General features: G+C 35.1%; 1 protein-coding gene and 1 pseudogene across 5 annotated transcripts in view; one reads left to right on the top strand and one right to left on the bottom strand.

Annotated features, from left to right (window-relative positions):
- PTPN12 (protein tyrosine phosphatase non-receptor type 12) overlaps positions 1-19896 on the top strand; it is a 124393-nt gene that overhangs the window by 39793 nt on the left and 64704 nt on the right. For 2 of the 4 annotated variants that reach the window (XM_079150233.1, XM_079150232.1), the window contains exon 2: positions 13978-14086. The exons of 1 other annotated variant lie outside the window; for it this stretch is intronic. In XM_079150233.1, coding sequence (XP_079006359.1) covers positions 13978-14086 — 109 coding nt within the window. Of the gene's footprint in view, positions 1-13977; positions 14087-19061; positions 19233-19896 lie in introns of all 4 variants that reach the window. One more of the 4 variants, XM_079150234.1, reaches the window with a different exon arrangement.
- LOC306667555 (serine/threonine/tyrosine-interacting protein-like) lies at positions 10996-13971 on the bottom strand (annotated as a pseudogene). Its single transcript has one exon. The product of its transcript is annotated as a serine/threonine/tyrosine-interacting protein-like (transcript).

Below are 19896 nucleotides of genomic sequence, written 5' to 3'. Positions count from 1 at the left end.
TGGTAGTATGGCCATTTTGACAATATTAATTCTGCCTATCCAAGAACATAGGAGATCTTTCCGTCTTCTAAGGTCTTCCTCAATTTCTTTCTTCAGTGTTTTGAAGTTTTCATTGTAGAGATCTTTTACCTCTTTGGTTAGATTGATTCCCAAGTTTTTTTGAGGCTATTGCAAATGGAGTCGTTTTCCTCATTTCCCTTTCAGATGTTTCATCGCTTATGTATAAAAATGCTTTAGATTTATGCGTGTTCATTTTATAACCTGCTATTTTGCTGAATTCATTGATGAGGTCTAGAAGTTCTCTGGAGGAGTTTTTTGGATCCTCTAAATAGAGAATCATGTCATCAGCAAATAGTGACAGCTTAAGTTCGTCTTTACCTATTCGTAGCCCTTTAATTTCTTTAGTCTGTCAAATTGCTCTGGCTAGAGTTTTGAAGACAATGTTGAATAGAAGTGGTGAAAGAGGACATCCTTGTCTTGTTCCCGTTTTTAAAGGGAATGGTTTCAGTTTTTCCATTAAGAATGATGTTGGCCATGGGCATAGCATAAATAGCCTTTACAATGTTCAGGTATGTTCCTACTATCCCTATTTTTTCTAGTGTTTTGAGCATGAAGGGGTGTTGTATTTTGTTTAACACTTTTTCTGTGTCAATTGAAATAACCATATGATTCTTATCCTTAAGTCTACTGACATGATAGATTATGTTTATTGATTTATGGATGTTAAACCATCCTTGCATTCCAGGGATGAACCCCACTTGATTGTGGTGCACGATTTTCTTAATATGTGTTTAGATACAGTTTGCCAATATTTTGTTAAGGATCTTTGCATCTATATTCATTGAGGATATTGGTCTAAAATTTTCTTTCCTTGATGTGTCTTTTGCTGGTTTGGGTATGAGGGTGATATTAGCTTCATAGAATGAGTTTGGTAGGGTACCCTCCTCTTCTATTTCCTGGAATACTTGGAGAAGTATTGGAATGAGTTCTTCTTTGAAGGTCTTGTAGAACTCGGCTGAGAATCCATCTGGCCCTGGGCTTTTCTTGGATGGTAGGTTTTTAATGGCTTCTTCTATTTCATTGCTTGATATGGATCTGTTTAAATTGTATATGTCCTCTTGGTTCAGTTTGGGAGGAGCATATGTCTCTAGAAATTTGTCAATGTCTTCAGTACTTTCTATTTTGTTGGAATACAGATTTTCAAAGTAGCTTCTCAATATGTTATGTATCTCAGTGGTATCTGTCATGATGTTTCCTTTTTCATCACGAATTTTAGTAATTTGAGTTTTCTCTCTCCTTCTCTTTGTTAGTGTGGCTAAAGGTTTGTCTATTTTGTTTACTTTCTCAAAGAATCAACTTTTTGTTTTGTCAATTTTTTGAATTGTTTCTTTTGTTTCAATTTCATTGATTTCAGCTCTGATTTTATTTCCTGTCTTCTACTACTTTTGCTGTTATTCTGTTCTTCTTTTTCTAGGGCTTTGAGCTATAATGTTAGGTCATTTAGTTGTTGACTTTTCATTCTTTTCTGGGATGCGCTCCATGCAATGAATTTTCCTCTTAGTACCACTTTCATAGTGTCCCAGAGATTTTGATATGTTGTATTGTCGTTCTCATTGACTTGTAAGGATTTTTTTTATCTCCTCTCTGATGTTTCCTGTTATCCATGTTTCATTCAATAGCATATTATTTAGTCTCCAGGTTTTGGAGTAATTTCTGTTTTTTATTTTGTCATTGATTTCTACTCTCAGTCCATTATGATCTGATAGAACACAAGGCAGTATCTCTATTTTTTGCATTTCCTAAGGACTGCTTTGTGGCATAACATATGATCTATTTTCAAGAAGGTTCCATGTGCTGCTGAGAAGAAAGTGAATCCGCTCATTGATGGATTGAATATTCTATATATGTCTGTTAAGTCTAGGTTATTGATTGAGTTATTGAGCTCTATGGTTTCTTTGGTTGGTTTTTGTTTGGAAGATCTATCTAGTGGTGAGAGCGATGTGTTAAAGTCACCCAGAATTATTTTTTGTGGTCTATTTGATTCCTGAAATTGAGAAAGATTTGTTTGATGTACAAGGGATGCACCATTGTTTGGGGCATAAATATTTACTATCGTTATGTCTTCCTGATTTATAATTCCCTTAAGCAGTATGAAATGTCCTTTATCCCTTCTGACTAACTTTGGCTTGAAGTCCTTTATCTGATATAAGGATGGAATCCCCCGCTTTTTTACTGAGTCCATGTGCGTGGTAGGTTTTTTCCCATCCTTTCACCTTTAGTCTGTGGATGTCTTTTTCTATGAGATGAGTCTCTTGAAGGCAGCACATTGTTAGGTCTTTCTTTTTAATCCATTCTGCCATTCTATGTCTTTTGATTGATGAGTTTAGGCCATTAACGTTCAGGGTTATTATTGAGATATGATTTGTATTCGTAGTCATTTGGGCTTATTTTTGGTTTGAAAGTTGGCTTGGTTTCTCCTTTGAGTGGTTTTTCCTCCCTTTGCTGACCTACATTGTTGTTTTTCATTTCCTCCTCATGGAATATTTTGTTGAACATTCTGGAGTGCAGGCTTTCTATTTGTAAATTCTTTTAACTTTTGTTTATCATGGAAGGATCTTATTTCATCTTCAAATCTGAAGGTTAGCTTTGCTGGGTATAGGATTCTTGGTTGGCAACCATGTTCTTTCAAAGCTTGAAATATGTTGTTCCAGGCCCTTCTAGCTTTTGGAGTCTGGGTTGAGAAGTTGGCTGCTATCCATATTGGTCTCCCCCTATATGTAATCTGATGCTTTTCTCTCGTGGCCTTCAAAATCCTATCTTTATTTTGAATGCTAGGCATTTTCATTATAATGTGCCTAGGTGTGGACCTGTTGTGATTCTGTGCATTTGGTGTTCTGTAAGCCTCTTGTATTTGATTTTCCATTTCATTCTTAAGGTTTGGGAAATTTTCTGATATTATTTCATTGAATAGGTTGTTCATTCCTTTGGTTTGTATCTCTGTGCCTTCCTCAATCCCAATAATTCTTAAATTTGGTCTTTTCATGATGTCCCATAGTTCTTGGAGATTCTGTTCATGATTTCTTACCATCTTCTCTGTTTGGGCCACTTTATTTTCAAGATTAGATACTTTGTCTTCATTGTCTGAGGTTCTGTCTTCCAAGTGGTCTAGTCTTTTGGTGATGCTTTCCATTGAGCTTCTTATTTGGTTTATTGTTTCCTTCATTTCAAGGATTTCCATTTGGTTTTTTTTTTTTTTTTTTTTTTGAGAATCTCTGTCTCTTTGTTGAAATGATCTTTTGCTTGTTGCAGGTGCTCTTTCAGCTTATTGGTATTATCATTCATTGCCTGCATTTGCTCTCTTATCTCATCCTTTGCTTCGTGAATCATCTTAATCATGTATAATCTGAAGTCCTTTTCTGACATTTCTTCTAACATACTGTCATTGGATTCTATTAATATAGAATCTAGATTTGTTTGGATCATTTTCTTCCCTTGTTTTTTTCATGTTGTTCATGTATCTTCCCCTCTAGCAGTGGAGATCTGGGGCATTGCAGATTTCCCCCTATAGGTTTATAGTGGCCCTATAGGTTTCCAAAACCCTTTCTTTAAGGGGAGATCAATATTAGCAGTGCCCAGTTCAGACACTGTGCAACCCTAGACCAAATAGCCCCTATAAGGACAATAACAAAATTGTCATAATAAACAGAATGAGTTCAAATATTATCTTCAGTAAAACAAACAGATTTGCAATAAGGTCTGTAGTTTCAAATGGTGGACAAAGAGGATGCAGAGGGATGTAGAATGTGGCTGTTAATGGGATAGGAAAAGAATATACAGAAGTTCTAGATAATAGAAAGGGTGAGAGTGTAATCAAAAGAAATTGGATGTTAGCATGCGAAAAAGGGAGAAAGAGACTCTGAGGGAACAGGTAAACAAAAGGAAAAGAGAGCAAGAAAAGTAAAGAAATAAAAACAAATTTTTTCAATAAGGAGAAAAGAGAAAATCTACAGTATAACAGTCATATAGTAATGAAACCTCCCAGAGTTCAGTAGCCTGATGCATGAGAGGTACCTGACAATGAGCTTCAAGCCACCAACAGGCATCTCAGAATGGGATTTGCCCCACCTAAAGATCGGAGCCATGGCTTCCAGGATTATCCAAGATGGCCACTCTCACTTCAAAATATGTTGGCAAATGGGGAGCTGCAGCTCATGGTGTGGCTGTGGTCAGCAGGAGGTCCTGGAGGCGGGGTGCCATTGGTCAGGCAGGGGTCCTGGAGGTCGGGCATGTTTGGTCTGGTTGCGGGATCCTGGAGGCCAGTTGCAATCAGTTGGTCTAGAGGTCCAGGTGATAGGGCCCAATCAGTTGGTCTGGGATCCTGGCGGCAGGGAGCAGTCAGTTGATGTGAGGGCTCCAGAGGCAGGGAGTGATCTGTCAGGTGAGGGATCCTGGAGACGGGGCTCAGTCAGTCCGGCCAGGGGTCCTAAGGAGCCTGGCAGTTGTCTCAAAATGGCAGCAGCCACGTGCAATCAAACCTGCAGGTACTGTAACATAAACTTCCAGGCAACAGCAGGCAGCTGGTGCACCACTGGCGGTCGGCCATCTGTTTGGTGACTGTTATCGGATGATCGGGAGGTGAACCTCCTGCGTTGGGTGATGGATTGGTGTAAGGCAGGGGATGGACAGGCGAGAGGCAGGCAAATGGCGGATGATAGACGCCTGACAATGAGCAATCTACACTCAGAAAAAGGCGTCAATATGCTGGCGGACTGAAAGTGATCACAGCAGAAGAATGGGGTAAACAGCAGGGATCTATTAGCAGCAAAAACTGCCTCACCAAGAAACAGATATCCTCTGCTTGAAACCAGAGTTATGGAGTGGAGCGACAAGGAATGCAGCCTCCCTCTAGTCTGCCATCTTCTGGTCTGGTGCAAGCATCTTAAAGCACTTCTCGTGATTTGTTTTTTTAAATAGCTCAGGCCACCCTCAAACTCCCAGTGCTCCTGCCTCAGACTTCCCAAGTAGTTGGATTATAGGTATGTGCCACTTTATCCAGCTTATTTATTGGGATTTTAAATCCTATTTTTTATTTCGTTTTAATGCAACTTGTATAGTAGAGTTAAATTAATAGTATTATAATTGAGTGAATTTTGTGACTCATGATAAATTTTTCATGTGTAAAACTAGATGAATGTATTCTTTTTAACAGTTAAATGCCAACTGTGTCCCAAGCCCACTACCTTTCATTTTATTTTTCCATATTTTTTATTGGTGCATTACAATTGTATATAATGGAGTCAAACACACTACCTTTTAAAATTCAATTGAATTCTCCAGTATTAACTCCAGAATTTATTTTATATTGTAATTTCATTTTTATTAGGACATTTTAATTTTATAGAATAATAGGTTTCAGTGTGACATAGTCATACATGAATATAACATACTCTGGTCATATTAACCCCATTACCCTTTACCCTCCCCTACATCATTACCTCAAATTTTTCATAGCAATGTCAAAAGCACTGTGTTTTTTGGGGGGTAGATTTTCCTAATATTTAATGTAAGGAATCTGGCTTCCCTCACCACCTGTCAATCTGCGTTCGCCTCCCTCTCACGTTACAGGAATTTCCGGCTTACGTTGCCGTAATCTTCCTGCCTCCCACGTTAAGTTCTAATATGTCATTGGTCCATCAGTCAGTCTGTAAGAATTCTCCTCCGCGATTGGTTCCTCTCAACCCACATGTGTGAGAGAAACCTTGTGCCATGTTCTCTCTCTCTTTCTTCCCTTTCCCCTGTGCAGACGTGAATCGTCTGCATAAAATAAAAGTTCCTTGTGTGAGACCTGTATCTGTGGAGCGTTTCTGGGAGCTAGCTACGAACCATAACTGCGCCTTAACGCCTAACATTTACTGCAATGTATCTTTTAAGCTTAAAGTAATTATCTTATTGTAATATACCTAGCACAGTTTTAAGATATGTATATTCTGGGATCTGGGGTTGTAGCTCAGTGGTAGAGTGCTTGCTTAGCACATGTGAGGCATTGAGTTCAATTCTCAGCACCACAAAGAAACAAAAATAAAATTAAGGTATTGCATTCATCTACAACTAAAAATACTTTTTAAAATATATGCATATTCTGGTTGTGCATATTTAAGTTGTGACATTGAGGAATTTGAAGCAGTGGTGACAAAGTATGAGAGCTCTTAAACTCTGATGTTTAATTTATTTATATTCCATCTATTCCTGAAAGAATTTGAATTAGCTTCATTTCCATTTAGTTCTTTTTCTTATTCTTCCTTTTTTTCTCACTTGGGTGCTGGAATTAAACCCAGAGGTGCTTCACCACTGTGCTATACCCCCAGTTCTTTTTATTTTTTATTTTGAGACAGGTCTTGCTTTTGAACTTGGAATCCTCTTGCCTAAGCCTCCTGAGTCGTCACCATGCTGGGCAGTTTTATTTCTTTTTATTTTTGTTCATTTATCGTTTTCTTAATTTAAAATCCTGTCAACAGTCGGGCCTTTGGGCTTGTAATCCCAGTGGCTTGGAGGCTGAGGCAGGAGGATCTCAAGTTCAAAGACAGCCTCAGCAATTTAGTGAGGCCCTAAGCAACTGAGTGAGCCCTGTCTCAAAATACAAAATAAAAAGGGTTGGGAATGTCACTCAGTGGTTAAGCACTATTAGGTTAAATCCCTGGTACCCCCCACCAAAAAAAAAAAAAAAAAAAAAAAACCTGCCAAAAAATTAAATTTAATACATCTGTCTAAATGTATTCTCAGTTCAAATTCTGGCAAATGTGAAGTGCATTAGATATATTTTAGTGGAGCTTGCTGTTGGATTATATAGGGAGTATGGAATAGGTGAGCTAAAGATAGGACTCAAGGATGATTCCTAGGGCTTTAACTTGAGCAGCTGTTGAATGGTGGTGCTGTTTGGACATGTTTGTGATGCCCATGAGACGCACTCAGTAGATAACCCAACAGACAATTAGCTATTTGACTCTAGAGAGATTGAACAAACTTCATAGACCACACTTGCAGTAGCATCAGTCTGCAAGATAAACAATGAAGCTGTTCTACCCTTTAAGAATTTAAATCTTGACACATATCAGATAATCAGATATCTTGAAAGAGAATAGTCATATTTCTTGTGACTTTTGAAGCCTTTGAAAAATCAGTTTTTTGGTTTCAGATTAGGTGAATTCAGTTTTGTGTTTTAAAAATTAATTAAAGGAAAAACAAATAATTTATTTGGAACTTTAAAACAAAGTGAATATTGGGCTGAGGAATAGCTCAGTGGTAGAGCGCTTGTCTGGTATGCATAAGGCCCTGTGTTCAATTCCCAGAACTGCTAAAACAAAGTAGATTTTGTTTGCATCAAAAATTCCAATTTAAGGCTCGGTAGTAAAGTGCTTGCTTAGCAGTGGTAGAGACCCTGGATTCGATCCCCAGCAACCAAAACAAAACTGATGCATTAAATACATTTCCATGTACTTACATTTAATACATTATTTAATGTATTTACATTAAATACATTTTTGTGTTTGAGAAGGCACAATAAGTAATTCTTGAAATCATAATTTTTTAAGGGCAATTTGCTTTGCATTAGACAGTGGTCTTTAAAGCCCACTCTAATAGTCCAGGCTCTGCATTCAGTTTTATAGTGTTGTGGGGAGACAGACAAGTATTAAAATATTTTATCCTGAGTGATAATAGAGTGATATATTATGGACTCAAGGGGACTAGAGAGCAAGGAGGGAAGTTTTAAGAAGGGCTTCACAAAGGAAATAACACTGTATCCAGTCCTGTGAAGTTGCCAACAAGAGCAAAAATTGTGAAACTGATGTTTAAGCAATGGTTGCTGGTGGTGATGGTGATTGATAAGTAATTCTGTATAACTGAAGTATCATACTCTAGTAAAAGAGTATTATAGAAAGAGGCTGGGAAATTGAATAGGCATCAAAGTATTTGATAATTAAACTAAAGAATTGGTAGTTCATCTTGGATGTGATACTCATTGGAGAGTTTTTGAGTGTAGAACTAAAATGATCGTACTTGCTTTTTAGAATCGTAACTGAAACTTCAGCGCTGTTCATATAGTATCATATTAACACTGTAAATAATATTCTTTAGTATATGATGGCATGTTTCTCAACAATATAAGGTGTTTTTTCTTTTAATTTCCTAGTGACAGCTTCACTAGAGACAAAAGAATTTGGTAAGGAAGTTAAAATAGTATTGTATATATGAATACTTTGTTTCATGTAGTTTAATGAACTTTGGTAGCATGTTGATGTGGTTCAAAAAAAAAAAGCCTTAATCCAAATCAAGTCTTATTCTGAGATTAATTTATTCAACATAAAAGTATCTACTATGCTTTAGGGAAGCAGGACATTATAAATATAAATCTGTGATAGTAATTTTGTACTCAGTGTAGTAGGGGAAATAAGATATATTTTCTTATGTCTTTGCCTAAAAGTATGTAAATATCAAATGTTTTAAGATTACATATAAAGGTAAAAAGATTTTGAAAGGGTAAGATTATTTTTTAGACTAGGAACATCAGAAATTCTTTAAAGGAATTAGGTCTTAAAAGATTGTTAAATTTGAAGGTATTTAAATGCATAACCATAAAGAAGCAAAGAAAAACCATACACAGTGATGCAGAAAGATGATTATCGTGAGAATTTTTCAGGTAGAATTTTGAAAAGCAACTTTTTTCATGGTAGTATTTGCCATTTGCACACTGCTGATATCCATACACTGTTAGATGATTCCATTTTATGAGATGGAAAAATTATTTATTTAAAATTTTTGGTTTTCTTACTTGCAAGTCTTCAGAACCCTTAGGTCCTTTTTGTTTCTTGCAGTCAGAGCTTTTGCTTTGACTTGTTGCTCAACTATGATCCCCATTCCTCCATGCCCACCTTTTTTGTTTGCCTTTAATAACTATAATTTTCCTTCTTTGTTCTTTATTTTCCACTATTCTATGAAAAATTTCTAAGCACTTTTTTTTCAAAATCACATGATGCTGTCAGTCTATACATAAAATCCAGAGAAACCTAAGAATTGTTTGAAAATCAACCTTCATTTCCCCATGTTAACGAACACTCCTTCTAAAACTTAGAGACCTTATACTAATAGTTCTTAAAACTTGACCACAGAGTGTAGAAGCAGCACCTGGGAATTAAAAATGCAAATTATCAGGTTTTACTGCAGACCTAGTAAACCAGAAACTCTGGAGATGGGCCAGCAGCAGACTGCCCCTCCAGCCCCCATCTAGGCGATTCTAAAGCCTGAACCTAGACATTTGATAGGCAAAATGCTGTTTTATAGTACACAGCAGTTCAGGCAGACAGATTGGCCCAGAATATGTAACTCTTCTTGATCTTTCATTTAGGAAAGGGTTTAAAGAAATAAATCTGAAGTAACAGAACATTTGAATTTTTGGTAATTGACTCTAATACTAGTTAACATTTACTGAACCATTTTATGTGCCAGGCTCTTGCTGAGTATGGAATTATTATTTCCATTTTATAAAGGGTATGACCCTGGGGGGTTAAATGTGTTCATTGCCATACAACTAGAAAGTAGCAGATTCAGAATTTTAATTCAACGGTAGAGCCTTTTTTTTTTTTAATACTTCTACTTGAAGATATCTTTTTAATACAGTTGGGTAGAATTTTCTTTTGAAATACAAAACAAAGCTTTAGTATGTTTTATAGACCCCTTTGTATCTCTGATGGGTATGAAAATTTCTAAGTTTTCTCTATCTCTCTCCACATATAAGTATATATTATACACACACACACACACACACACACACACAACAGTAATAGTAATTTTACACATGTACGGAGTACAATGTGATGTTTTAGTACATATTAACAGTTGTAATAAACATCATAGCTAAGTATAATATTTAGAAAAACTTTCATTTTCATAGAACATTATTCATTTTAAGCTTGAATGTATAAAGCACTCCATTCCATGGCATTCATATATGCCTTTTATGTTCCTTGCAGTCAGAGCTTTTGCTTTGACTTGTTGCTTAACTATGATCCCCACTCCTCCATGCCTGCCTTTTTTGTTTGCTTTTGATAACTATAATTTTCGTGGTGTGCCATAGTTTAAGAAAACTGGATAAAATAAAAATTCAAATTTAAATATCTGTTTGTGACATACAGGTGTTCTCAAGGTTCATAATATGAGTACTGGAAAGTCTTTTGACATAAAAACTTTGTACCTTTCTCAGTAACAATTTGTCACATAAAAGAAGAAATGTTTAGGGCTGGGGTTGTGGCTCAGTGGTAGAGCACTTGCCTTGCATGTGTGAGGCACTGAGTTTGATCCTCAGAACCACATACAAATAAGTAAAATAAAGGTCCATTGGCACCTAAAAAATATTAAAAAAGAAGAAGAAGAAGAAATGTGACTACACCAGGTATTCCAAAAGTACATTAACATTTATAATTAAATTCAGTTCCTTCCCTTTCTTTTGTTGTTATGTACTGAGACAGTGACTCAGAATACATTCTTTTTCTTCCTGTGCTTCTGCAGCTGTTTAAATTGATATTCTTTTGCAAATTATGCATTAGAATACTGAAAATGTGTCCTTTCAGATATCTGATCTTTGAGCAGAAAAATACAAAATCTGATTAAATACACAGGATGCTTTTTTTTAATTATAATAAAAAATGTGGCAGATTGCTGTAAGAGGCTCCATCATAAAAGTGAACTGTAAAATTATTTTAAAAATGTATTACATAGATCACAAAATGAATTTTTAGCAAACCTTAGGAAATTCTTTTGTTATAAATTACCCAAAATTTATAAACAAATCCCCCTAACTTGCATTTTGTTTAAAGTAATAACTTTATATCATACAAATAAATTTCAAGTATGAAAAGTGCATTATTGCACTAATACCTCTTTGCAAGTCCAAAATTCTTGGTTTATAATAAACTGTAAAGTATTTTAAAAAATGAAAAACAAACAAAAAAAACATCAGTGTCATCTAGTGCAGAAGTCCAACATCTTCTTAAAATGTTGCTCAACAAGTTGAAGAGAAACATGTCTGAAAGCAACATATAATTGAAAAGAAACTACTTGTTTTCTTACCATTTTACATCATTATTATTATTTCTAGTATTTTCTCCTTTCCAAACAGAAATCCACACCCTCTATAATGTTCCTCTTGAGTCAGCCATTCTGTGCAGTTGCCACTTACATGTTTCCAAAATCATCTTCTTCCTCATGTGTTCTCTTCAAACTGCCTGTGGTACCAGAATGAACAGATAAGGACCTTTCTATCTGGAGTGGTGACATTATCTATATTGTTAATTTTGCTAAGTAGATGGCTTCATATTCCTGAAGTTGATGGACAAATCCAGCATTTGGATTAATACAAAATCTTCTTTCTTGGACATAAGCAAATGCATCTCTGTACTTCACTTCAAATGTTTCCGTAATGTATGCAATAAAAAGGCAGCACTTCTGGAGATCCCTGCATTTCCATGGAACTTTTCCTCCAGTTTGTAAGCTCCCATCAATAAATTCCTTAGTCATAGGGGAAAAACGTATGATATTTTCAACTGGATTATCTGCAATATCCAAGACTAAATAACCTAAATAATTGTTGAAAGTTTGGTTTAATAAAGTTTGCTTCAATATTTTGTCGTATGCAAATTATGTGCGTTATTCCATGTTTCTGTAGTATAGGTAGGTAGCTTGCTTTTCATAGCAGAAGAATATGGGCCTAAGAACAATCCAGGTAAAATTTCCTGCATCTCTCGTCTCATAGGGTAGGTCCACTCCTCGGTGTCTTTGAACTGTGGGAGGGAGGGGAATTCCAGCTTCACGTCCTCCATGGTCCGGACCCCGCGGGCTGGTGGGTGAAGTGGGAGGGTGAGTTACCCTGCTGGCCCGCAGTGGCGGCGAAAGGAAGGAGGGCGGGTGGAGCGGAGGGTTGTCCGATGGGCGGCGGCTCACAACTAACACTCGTAGACTAGAGGGTCGCAGCGACTCCGGTGGTGGCGGCGGCGACAGCGGGGAAGAGGTGGGCGGTGCAGCTTGCTCCCGGCAGCCATGCTGCTGCCGGCTCCGCAAGATGCTTTTGTTAATATGGAATAATGAAATCATAAGTTTCTGACTTTTCCATTATTTTATATTTAACTTGAGTAGGCAGTATGTTTGCATCCAAAAGTATGAAAAGACATATAGTAATATCTCCTTCCTATCAGTTTCCCACAAATACTCATTTCCCATTCCCACAAATACAATCCTTGTTAATAGTTTTTCTTCATACTTTATGCTTCTGAACAAGCAAATACAAATATACTTTAAATTCTTTCAAATACCAGTAGTAGTATATTTATAGGCATGTGTTATCTGCCTTTACACTTAATATGTCTTTGAGATACTGCCATATATAGCTTCTCACTTGTTTTTTGTCAATATTATAAAAGTTGATTATATGAATAAAACATCTATGTAGATGGCCCTCTATTAATAAACTTAAAAATTATTTGCAAATTTTTGCTGTTATAAACATTGTTGCAATAAATAACTGTGTGTGTATATCATTTCATGTGTGCGCCAGTTTTATCTGGAGGACAAATTTGTAGAAATAACTACCAAGACATTATATGCATTTATAATTTCCAGATTTCCCTCCTTGAGGGGTTTGTGCTGATGTTTTTTCCACCAACATTGCATCCAAGTTCTGGTTTCACCACCCTCTCACCAATGTGAAAAAACTGAATACAGTTTTTTCCCTTGATAACCCTATATATATTTTGAGAACTTCATTACCACAGGAAAAAACATTACAAATGTACCTTTTTGGCATTGTGCCAATATAGAACAGAATTCTAAGGCTTTCATCATTTTAAAGAAAAATTGTATTTCTGTTTTAGGTCTCTTAAGATTATAATGATAAAATTAAGTAATTTTTCAAAGTGTAAAACAAAAGGTTATCCATTCTGCATGTAAGTGCCTATTTATAAAATTATTTCAAGTGCTGTATGTTAAAGTGTATCCTAACAAGAATGAGGCAAAGATTCTTACGTTAAAATCTGTGATTTTTTTAAAATACCAGATATAACGTTCTTAGTTGCCTAAATAGCATCAAAAGTAGCAAGAATAAATGGCAAAAAATTTACCAGACATCTTTTTCATTTATTTGTATTTAATAATTTGTTGAATAGTAAAATCAGAATGCTCTCAATATGTCTTTTAAGTCTGAAAGTAAAACTCTTTGAAATTATATTTTAGCAGTGTAGTTGAGTAGAATTTAAACAATTCACAATGCCAACTTTCAGTTCTTCTGAAAGCAGGAAGTGTATTACTGACATGCAGAAATATTCCAGTCCAAAGAACATCCCTACTGCCATATGTGGTAAGAATTTGTCACTAACCCACAAACCACTTCTGTAATGCAGTGAATAAGCAGAATTGGTCTTTGTTGGACATTTCCAATCCAGTATGAAAGAACTTTGTTTTGCAGTATCTTATAAGTAATTATTAGCTTATGCCTTAGAGAACCTGGCACATCATGTGTGCTCATGGTTTATTGAAAGAAGATATAAAGAAATCTGTATATAATTCTTTTTAGGCATGATTTTTCAACTTAGTTATTACAACACTTAATTAAAAGAGAAATTACTTAAGTACATTAAAGAGCTAAGTATACTGACTCAGCTTATTAATGATATCTTTAAATAAAATTACATAATTTTTATTTTAGTTATCACCTTTGCTACTCATTGGAATAAACATGAATCTTATGTTTTCATTTATGCTAAAAGAAATCCTTAAGGTTAATTATTTAGGGATGGGGAAATTAAGAGGTTAGAAAAAAAGGAAAATTGGTTGTGAAGAATTGGGTCAGCAAAATTCAGTAATTGTACATCATTAACATTTTGCAAATATATAAATGTTTCTCTAAACTTGAATTTTATTTTCTTGTATTTTAAGCGATTAAGAAGATTATCTACCAAATATAGAACAGAAAAGATTTATCCCACAGCCACTGGAGAAAAAGAAGAAAATGTTAAAAAGAACAGATATAAGGACATACTACCATGTAAGTTTGAAATGCCTTGATAGAACAAAATAGAAATGCTAATTAATTAACCTTTTATAACCTAACTAGCTTTGTTCTTCCTGAGTTTGTTAAGGAGGTAGTAATTAATCTTTTTTTCCAAGGTACACTACAAAATAATAATTTGTAATTGTGTTTTTCCTTCTGGTAGTAGTTTTTATTGTTTAATTTTATCCCTTTAAGCACCACAGTTTCTCTAATAATAAGTTACTTTTAAATACCAAAATTTCAAGGATATCTTTTGTAGACTGTTTGTTCAAAGAAGTGATTTCATTAAAACATAATATAACATGAATGTTTTCTATAAAATGCTAAAAATACCGATAGATCTATTATCTGTTCACAATAAGAACCTTGATTGATTACTTATGCATGAAAAAAATTGGCCAAAGAATGACTCACTTACCTAAATGTCTACTTTTCTCAGAAGTCCGAATATGTGTGTCATAGATTAATAGCATTATATTCTAATAACATTATATTTTTAGACAACAGTTTTCTGGCAAAGTAACTTTAAACACATACTTAAATTTGCCTTCATTTTATAAAATAAAAACTTTGCGTGGTATGTACTATCTCTTAAAGCTACCACTAGTCTTTTTTTTCTCTTTACCTTCACTTCTAGTGTATTGAAATATCTTCATTTCTTGATATACCTTAAAGTCTTAGTCTTTCTTAAAACTTCTCTCAAAAACATCCTTCATAAGATATAAAGTTCCCTGTGATTTTTTAATTGGCAGATTCAGTGGTCTCTTTTCAATGTTTATTTTGTGCTATCTTGATGTCATTCACCAGTCTATGTTTCTAAAATTTTCTTTTTCTATAATAACTCTCCTTCAGATCATCTCATCTGCCTCATTTTCTTTCCTCTGTTCCTTACTGATTTCATTGCCTAAATTTAATCCTTCGTCTTTCTGTTGTTCTACATTATTCTCAGCTGTGGAATGTGTGGATGACCAGTGTTAGCAGAAGTAACAAGTGGCAACTTAGGATGAAGAGTTGTTAACTTCAGAAATTCAAATCCTGACTTCACCACTTGGCAGCTATAAGACCTTGGACTCTCATCCTCTGTGTACCTGGATTTCCTCACCTGTAGAAATGGAGATGATGATAATGATCATACTTTTAGGATTGTTTGGCATGTTAAATAGATGTAAACATTTTATGGGACCTAGCATAGTAACCACTCCTCACCAGTTGTCTTTGTTTATTCAGGCTGTTATAACAAAAATACCATACATTGAATGGTTTATAAACAACAAAACTATATTTCTTACAGTTGTAGAGCCTGGGAAGTCTAAGATCAGGGCAACAGCAGATTTGGCTTCTTACTGTGTACTTATGTGGTAGATGGGGCAGACAAACTCCCTAGGGCCTCTTTTATAAGAACACTAAATAAGAGGCTATGCCTTGCATTGAAAATTCCATTTCAGCATATAAATGGGGAGAGTGACACCAATATTCAGATCTAGCACTAGTCCACCTCAAGATAGGTGTTGGCATGGGTTTCTGTGTACTTTATTAAACAAGATAACCTTGAGGTATGAAACTGGAGTTGTGGCTCAGTGGTGGAGTGCTTACCTAGCATGTGTGAGCCACTGGGTTTGATTCTCAGCCACCACATATAAATAATAAAATAAAGGTCCATCAACATCTAAAAAAATATTTTCAAAAAAAGATAATTGAGGTAATCTTAAGAGTGCTCTGTAATTAATGCACATATAACAGCTCCAGATTTCTGATTTTATATGTTGTTTCATTCATTTCATTTTACAGACTTTGAGTGTGTATTATGTACACATGAAAAAACAAAATGTCAAAAATCCCTGCCCTTGTGAAGTTTATATTCTAGTCTACCTGATAAACAGTAGCTATAATTAACATATATAGTCTATCATACAGTGATAAGTACTTTTGAGAATGATACAGTAGTAATGAGGGACATAGAGAAAGCTGAGAGTAGAAAGAATAATTTTCTAGTTTTGAATAGGGTTAGAACAGAAGGTCAGTGATATTCTGAAAAGTAGAAGTCTTAATTTATGTTTGCTCATTTCTGTGCTAAATGAATTAACACCATTATGGATTTTTTACCATAATCATGGCAACAGAATTATGAGATAAGTACTATTATATGCCATTTTACAGATGAGAAACTGAGAAATGGGGGGTTAGAATGCTTGTCACACAACTAATCGGGGTGAGAATTTTTTTCCACTTTTTTATTGGTGCATTATAATTATGCATAATGATGGGATTTGTTACATGTTCTTACATGCACACAATGTAAGAATATAATTTGACTAATACCACTTCCTGGCGCTTCCCTCCTCCATCCTGCCTCCCATCTCTGCTCTCTTTCCTCTATTGATCTCTTGATTTTCATGAGATCCCTTCCTTCCCTACCCCTTTCTTTTCCTTTTTCCTATCTAGCTCACATATGAGAGAAAATATGACCTTTGGCCTTCTGAGTTGGCTTATTTTGGTTAACAATGATCTCTAGTTTCATCCATTTTCCTGCTAATGACATAATTTCATTTTTTCTTTGTGACTGAATAAAATTCCATTGTGTATATATACCACATTTTCCTATACATTCATCTGTTGATGAAAACCTAGGCTGGTTCCATAGTTTGGCTATTGTGAATTAGGCTATAAACATGGATATGCATATTATCATTATAGTATGCTAACTTTAATTCTTTTGTATAAAACCCAAGGAGTGGTATAGTGGGTCATATGGTAGTTCTTTTGAAAAACTCCATACTGATTTCCATAGTGGTTGTACTAGTTTACATTCCCTTGTTCCTTTTTCTCCACATCTTCTCCAGCATTTATTATTGTTTGTATTCTTGATGACTTCCATTCTGACTGATGTGAGATGAAATCTGTGCAGTTTTTACTTGAATTTCCCTACTTGCTAATGATGTTGAACATTTTCTCATATATTTATTGGCCATTTGCATTTCTTCTTTTGAGAAGTATCTGTTTAATTAAATAGTGGGGCGAGGATTTAAGCGAAGGAAAACTAGACCAAAATAAGGAGGAAAAAGACAAGGGGGGACATTCCAACTTTCCTGTGTATGTAAATGAATGTACCACAGTGAATCTCACCTGTATGTAAATACACAGGCACTAATTTAAAAAAAAAAAAAAACACTATAAATAGGGCTGAGGCCATAGCTCAGTCATAGAGCACTTGCCTAGCATGTGTGAGGCACTGGGTTCAATTCTCAGCACCGCATATAAATAAATGAATAAAATAAAGGTCTATCAACAACTAAAAATATATAAAAATAAATACATTGTGTCCATTTACAACTAAAAAAATTTTTTAAACTATAAATAGAAGAAAGAACTGTAGAAAACTACAAATAAATAGAGGAGAACAGGGGGAGAGAAAGGGGAAGCATGGGAGACTTAGAGAAAATTATATTCCATGCTTGTATAATTATATCCAAATGAACCCTAATATTACATACAACTAAAATGAACTAATAAAAAATGCCCCCAAAAATCATTGTTTTCAGATAATGTAATATGATTTTACTCCTCAAGCAGCAGTTGGCAACACCTGGAGGCAATTTGATTGCCATATTTGGGGTTTAGGGGTGGACCTGCTATGTTTTAGTCAGCTTTTTTGCTGCTGTAACTAAAGGACCCAACCAGTACAACTGTAGAGGAGGAAGAGTTTATTTGAGGGCTCACAATTTCAGAGGTCTTAGTCCATAGAAGGCCAGCTTCATTTCTTGGGACTTGAGTTGAGGCCAAATATCATGGCAGAAGAATGTGGCAGAGGGAAGCAGCTCGCATCATGATCAGGAAGCAGAGACTCCACTAGCCAGATACAAATATATTGCCAAAGCCATGCTCCAGTTCCCCCCTCCTGTAGCCACACCCTAACATTTCAGCTACCACTCAGTTAATCCTTATTGGGGGATTAAATCACTGATTCGGTTAAGACTCTTACAACCCAGTCATTTCTCCTCTGAACCTTCCTGCACTGTTTCACATGTGAGCTTTTGGGAGACATCTCGCATCCAATCCATAACACACTGCTATTGGCATCTAATAGGTAGAGTGAAGGGGTACTGCCACACATCCTATAATGCACAGGATACAGCTCACCCCACAACAGAATTATCTAGGCCAAAATGCCAGTGTGTTAAAATTGGAGAGACTTTGCGTTGGAGCTTGAGATCTTAATCACTGGATAGGTCAGTGTGTCTTTAGATTTATGGAGTTGATAAGTAGATAGGTTTCCAATAGACTTCCACTGTTTTGATTTTGAAAACTATACTGAAAGTAATCATACTTACATATTTACTTACTACTAGAGAATAATTTATCAATTTCCTTTGAATGCTTAACATGTCCAGTGTTTGCAGAAATAGTAATTTTTAAACAACTTTGAGATACATTTTACCATGAAATTTACCCATTTTAAATATACAGCTCTGATATTTTTGAAAAGTAAATTTAGAGTTGCACAACAATCCACACAATCCAATTTTAGAACATTCCATTGCCCCAAAAAATCTGTTGTCTTAAGTCAGGCAATTGTTTAATCTGCTTTATTTCTACAGATTTTCCTTTTCTGTTAATTTAATAGAAACACAATCATATAATATGTAGTCTGTTGTCCCTGACTTCTTTTACTTAGCACATTTATGAAATTCATTTGTGTTGTGGTATCTATCAGTAGTTCATTTTTTTATTGTTGAGTAGTATCTCATTTTATGTATATATATCATGTTTTCTTTATCTGCTCATCAGTTGAACATTATGTATAGTACTGCTATAAGTATTTCCATACAGGTCTTTGTGTGTACATATGATTTTAGTTCTCTTAGGCAGATATGTAGGAATGAAGTTGCTGTGTCTGTAGAAGCTTATGTGTAGGTTTTTAAGAAACTGCTAAACTATTATCAAAACTGGTTATTCCATTTTATATTCCCAGCAGTAATGTGTGAAGTTTCCAGTTTCTCCACATCCTGTTAACATTTGTTACTGTGGGATATTTTCATTTGTTTGTTTGAGACTATTTCTCACTTTTTTGCCCATACTGGACTGGAGTTTCTGGTCTCAGGTGATTCTCCTATCTCAGCCTCCTGAGCAGCTGGGACTGCAGGTGTGTGCCACCATGCCTAACTTTGGAATTTTGGATTATAGGGTTTCTAGTAGTCCACATTCTGATTCTAATTTGCATCTTTGGTAAAAGTCTATTCAAATTACTTATGCATTAATTTTTTTTTAATATTACAGACTTGTAAGAGTTCTTATTATGTTCTGGATACTAAGGCTAGTCTCAGAATTGAGAAATTTCTGCACACTGTTCTATCAAAGGATGACCAACTTATGGTTTGTTCATTGAAAGTTGAAAGGGATAAAACTGAACTAGACTTTAAAAGTGATGGATCATGGTACTCTGCCTATTAGGATTTAATTATGGAGATTCTTTATTTCTCAGAACTAGGATTTAGTTAATAGAAGATTTCTGTGTCCTTGGAGGTGACAATATGTGTTTTCTTTTTTGCCATATTTGTTAATGTTTGCTTAGTGTGAAGGGGAAAAAACTGCTGTCTTAAAGAGCCTCTTGGTTTTATGTGTTGGAAGTCAGGCTCATAGGAGATTGTAGAGGCAGTCAGCAAAACCATGAAGAGAAATAATTGATTTTATTTCTTTGATATTTAGATTTGTTCTCATCTTTATGCTTAATAGAAACATCAATGAAGAGTTTTAAAATATATGAGTTGTTATATAAAGAGCATGAATTATTTTTTAATTCTTAATTA

The sequence above is a fragment of the Sciurus vulgaris genome (assembly GCF_902686455.1).
Source record: "Sciurus vulgaris genome assembly, chromosome: 8".
In the NCBI taxonomy this organism is placed as follows: domain Eukaryota; kingdom Metazoa; phylum Chordata; class Mammalia; order Rodentia; family Sciuridae; genus Sciurus; species Sciurus vulgaris.
This window is presented reverse-complemented; position numbering and strand designations above follow the sequence as displayed.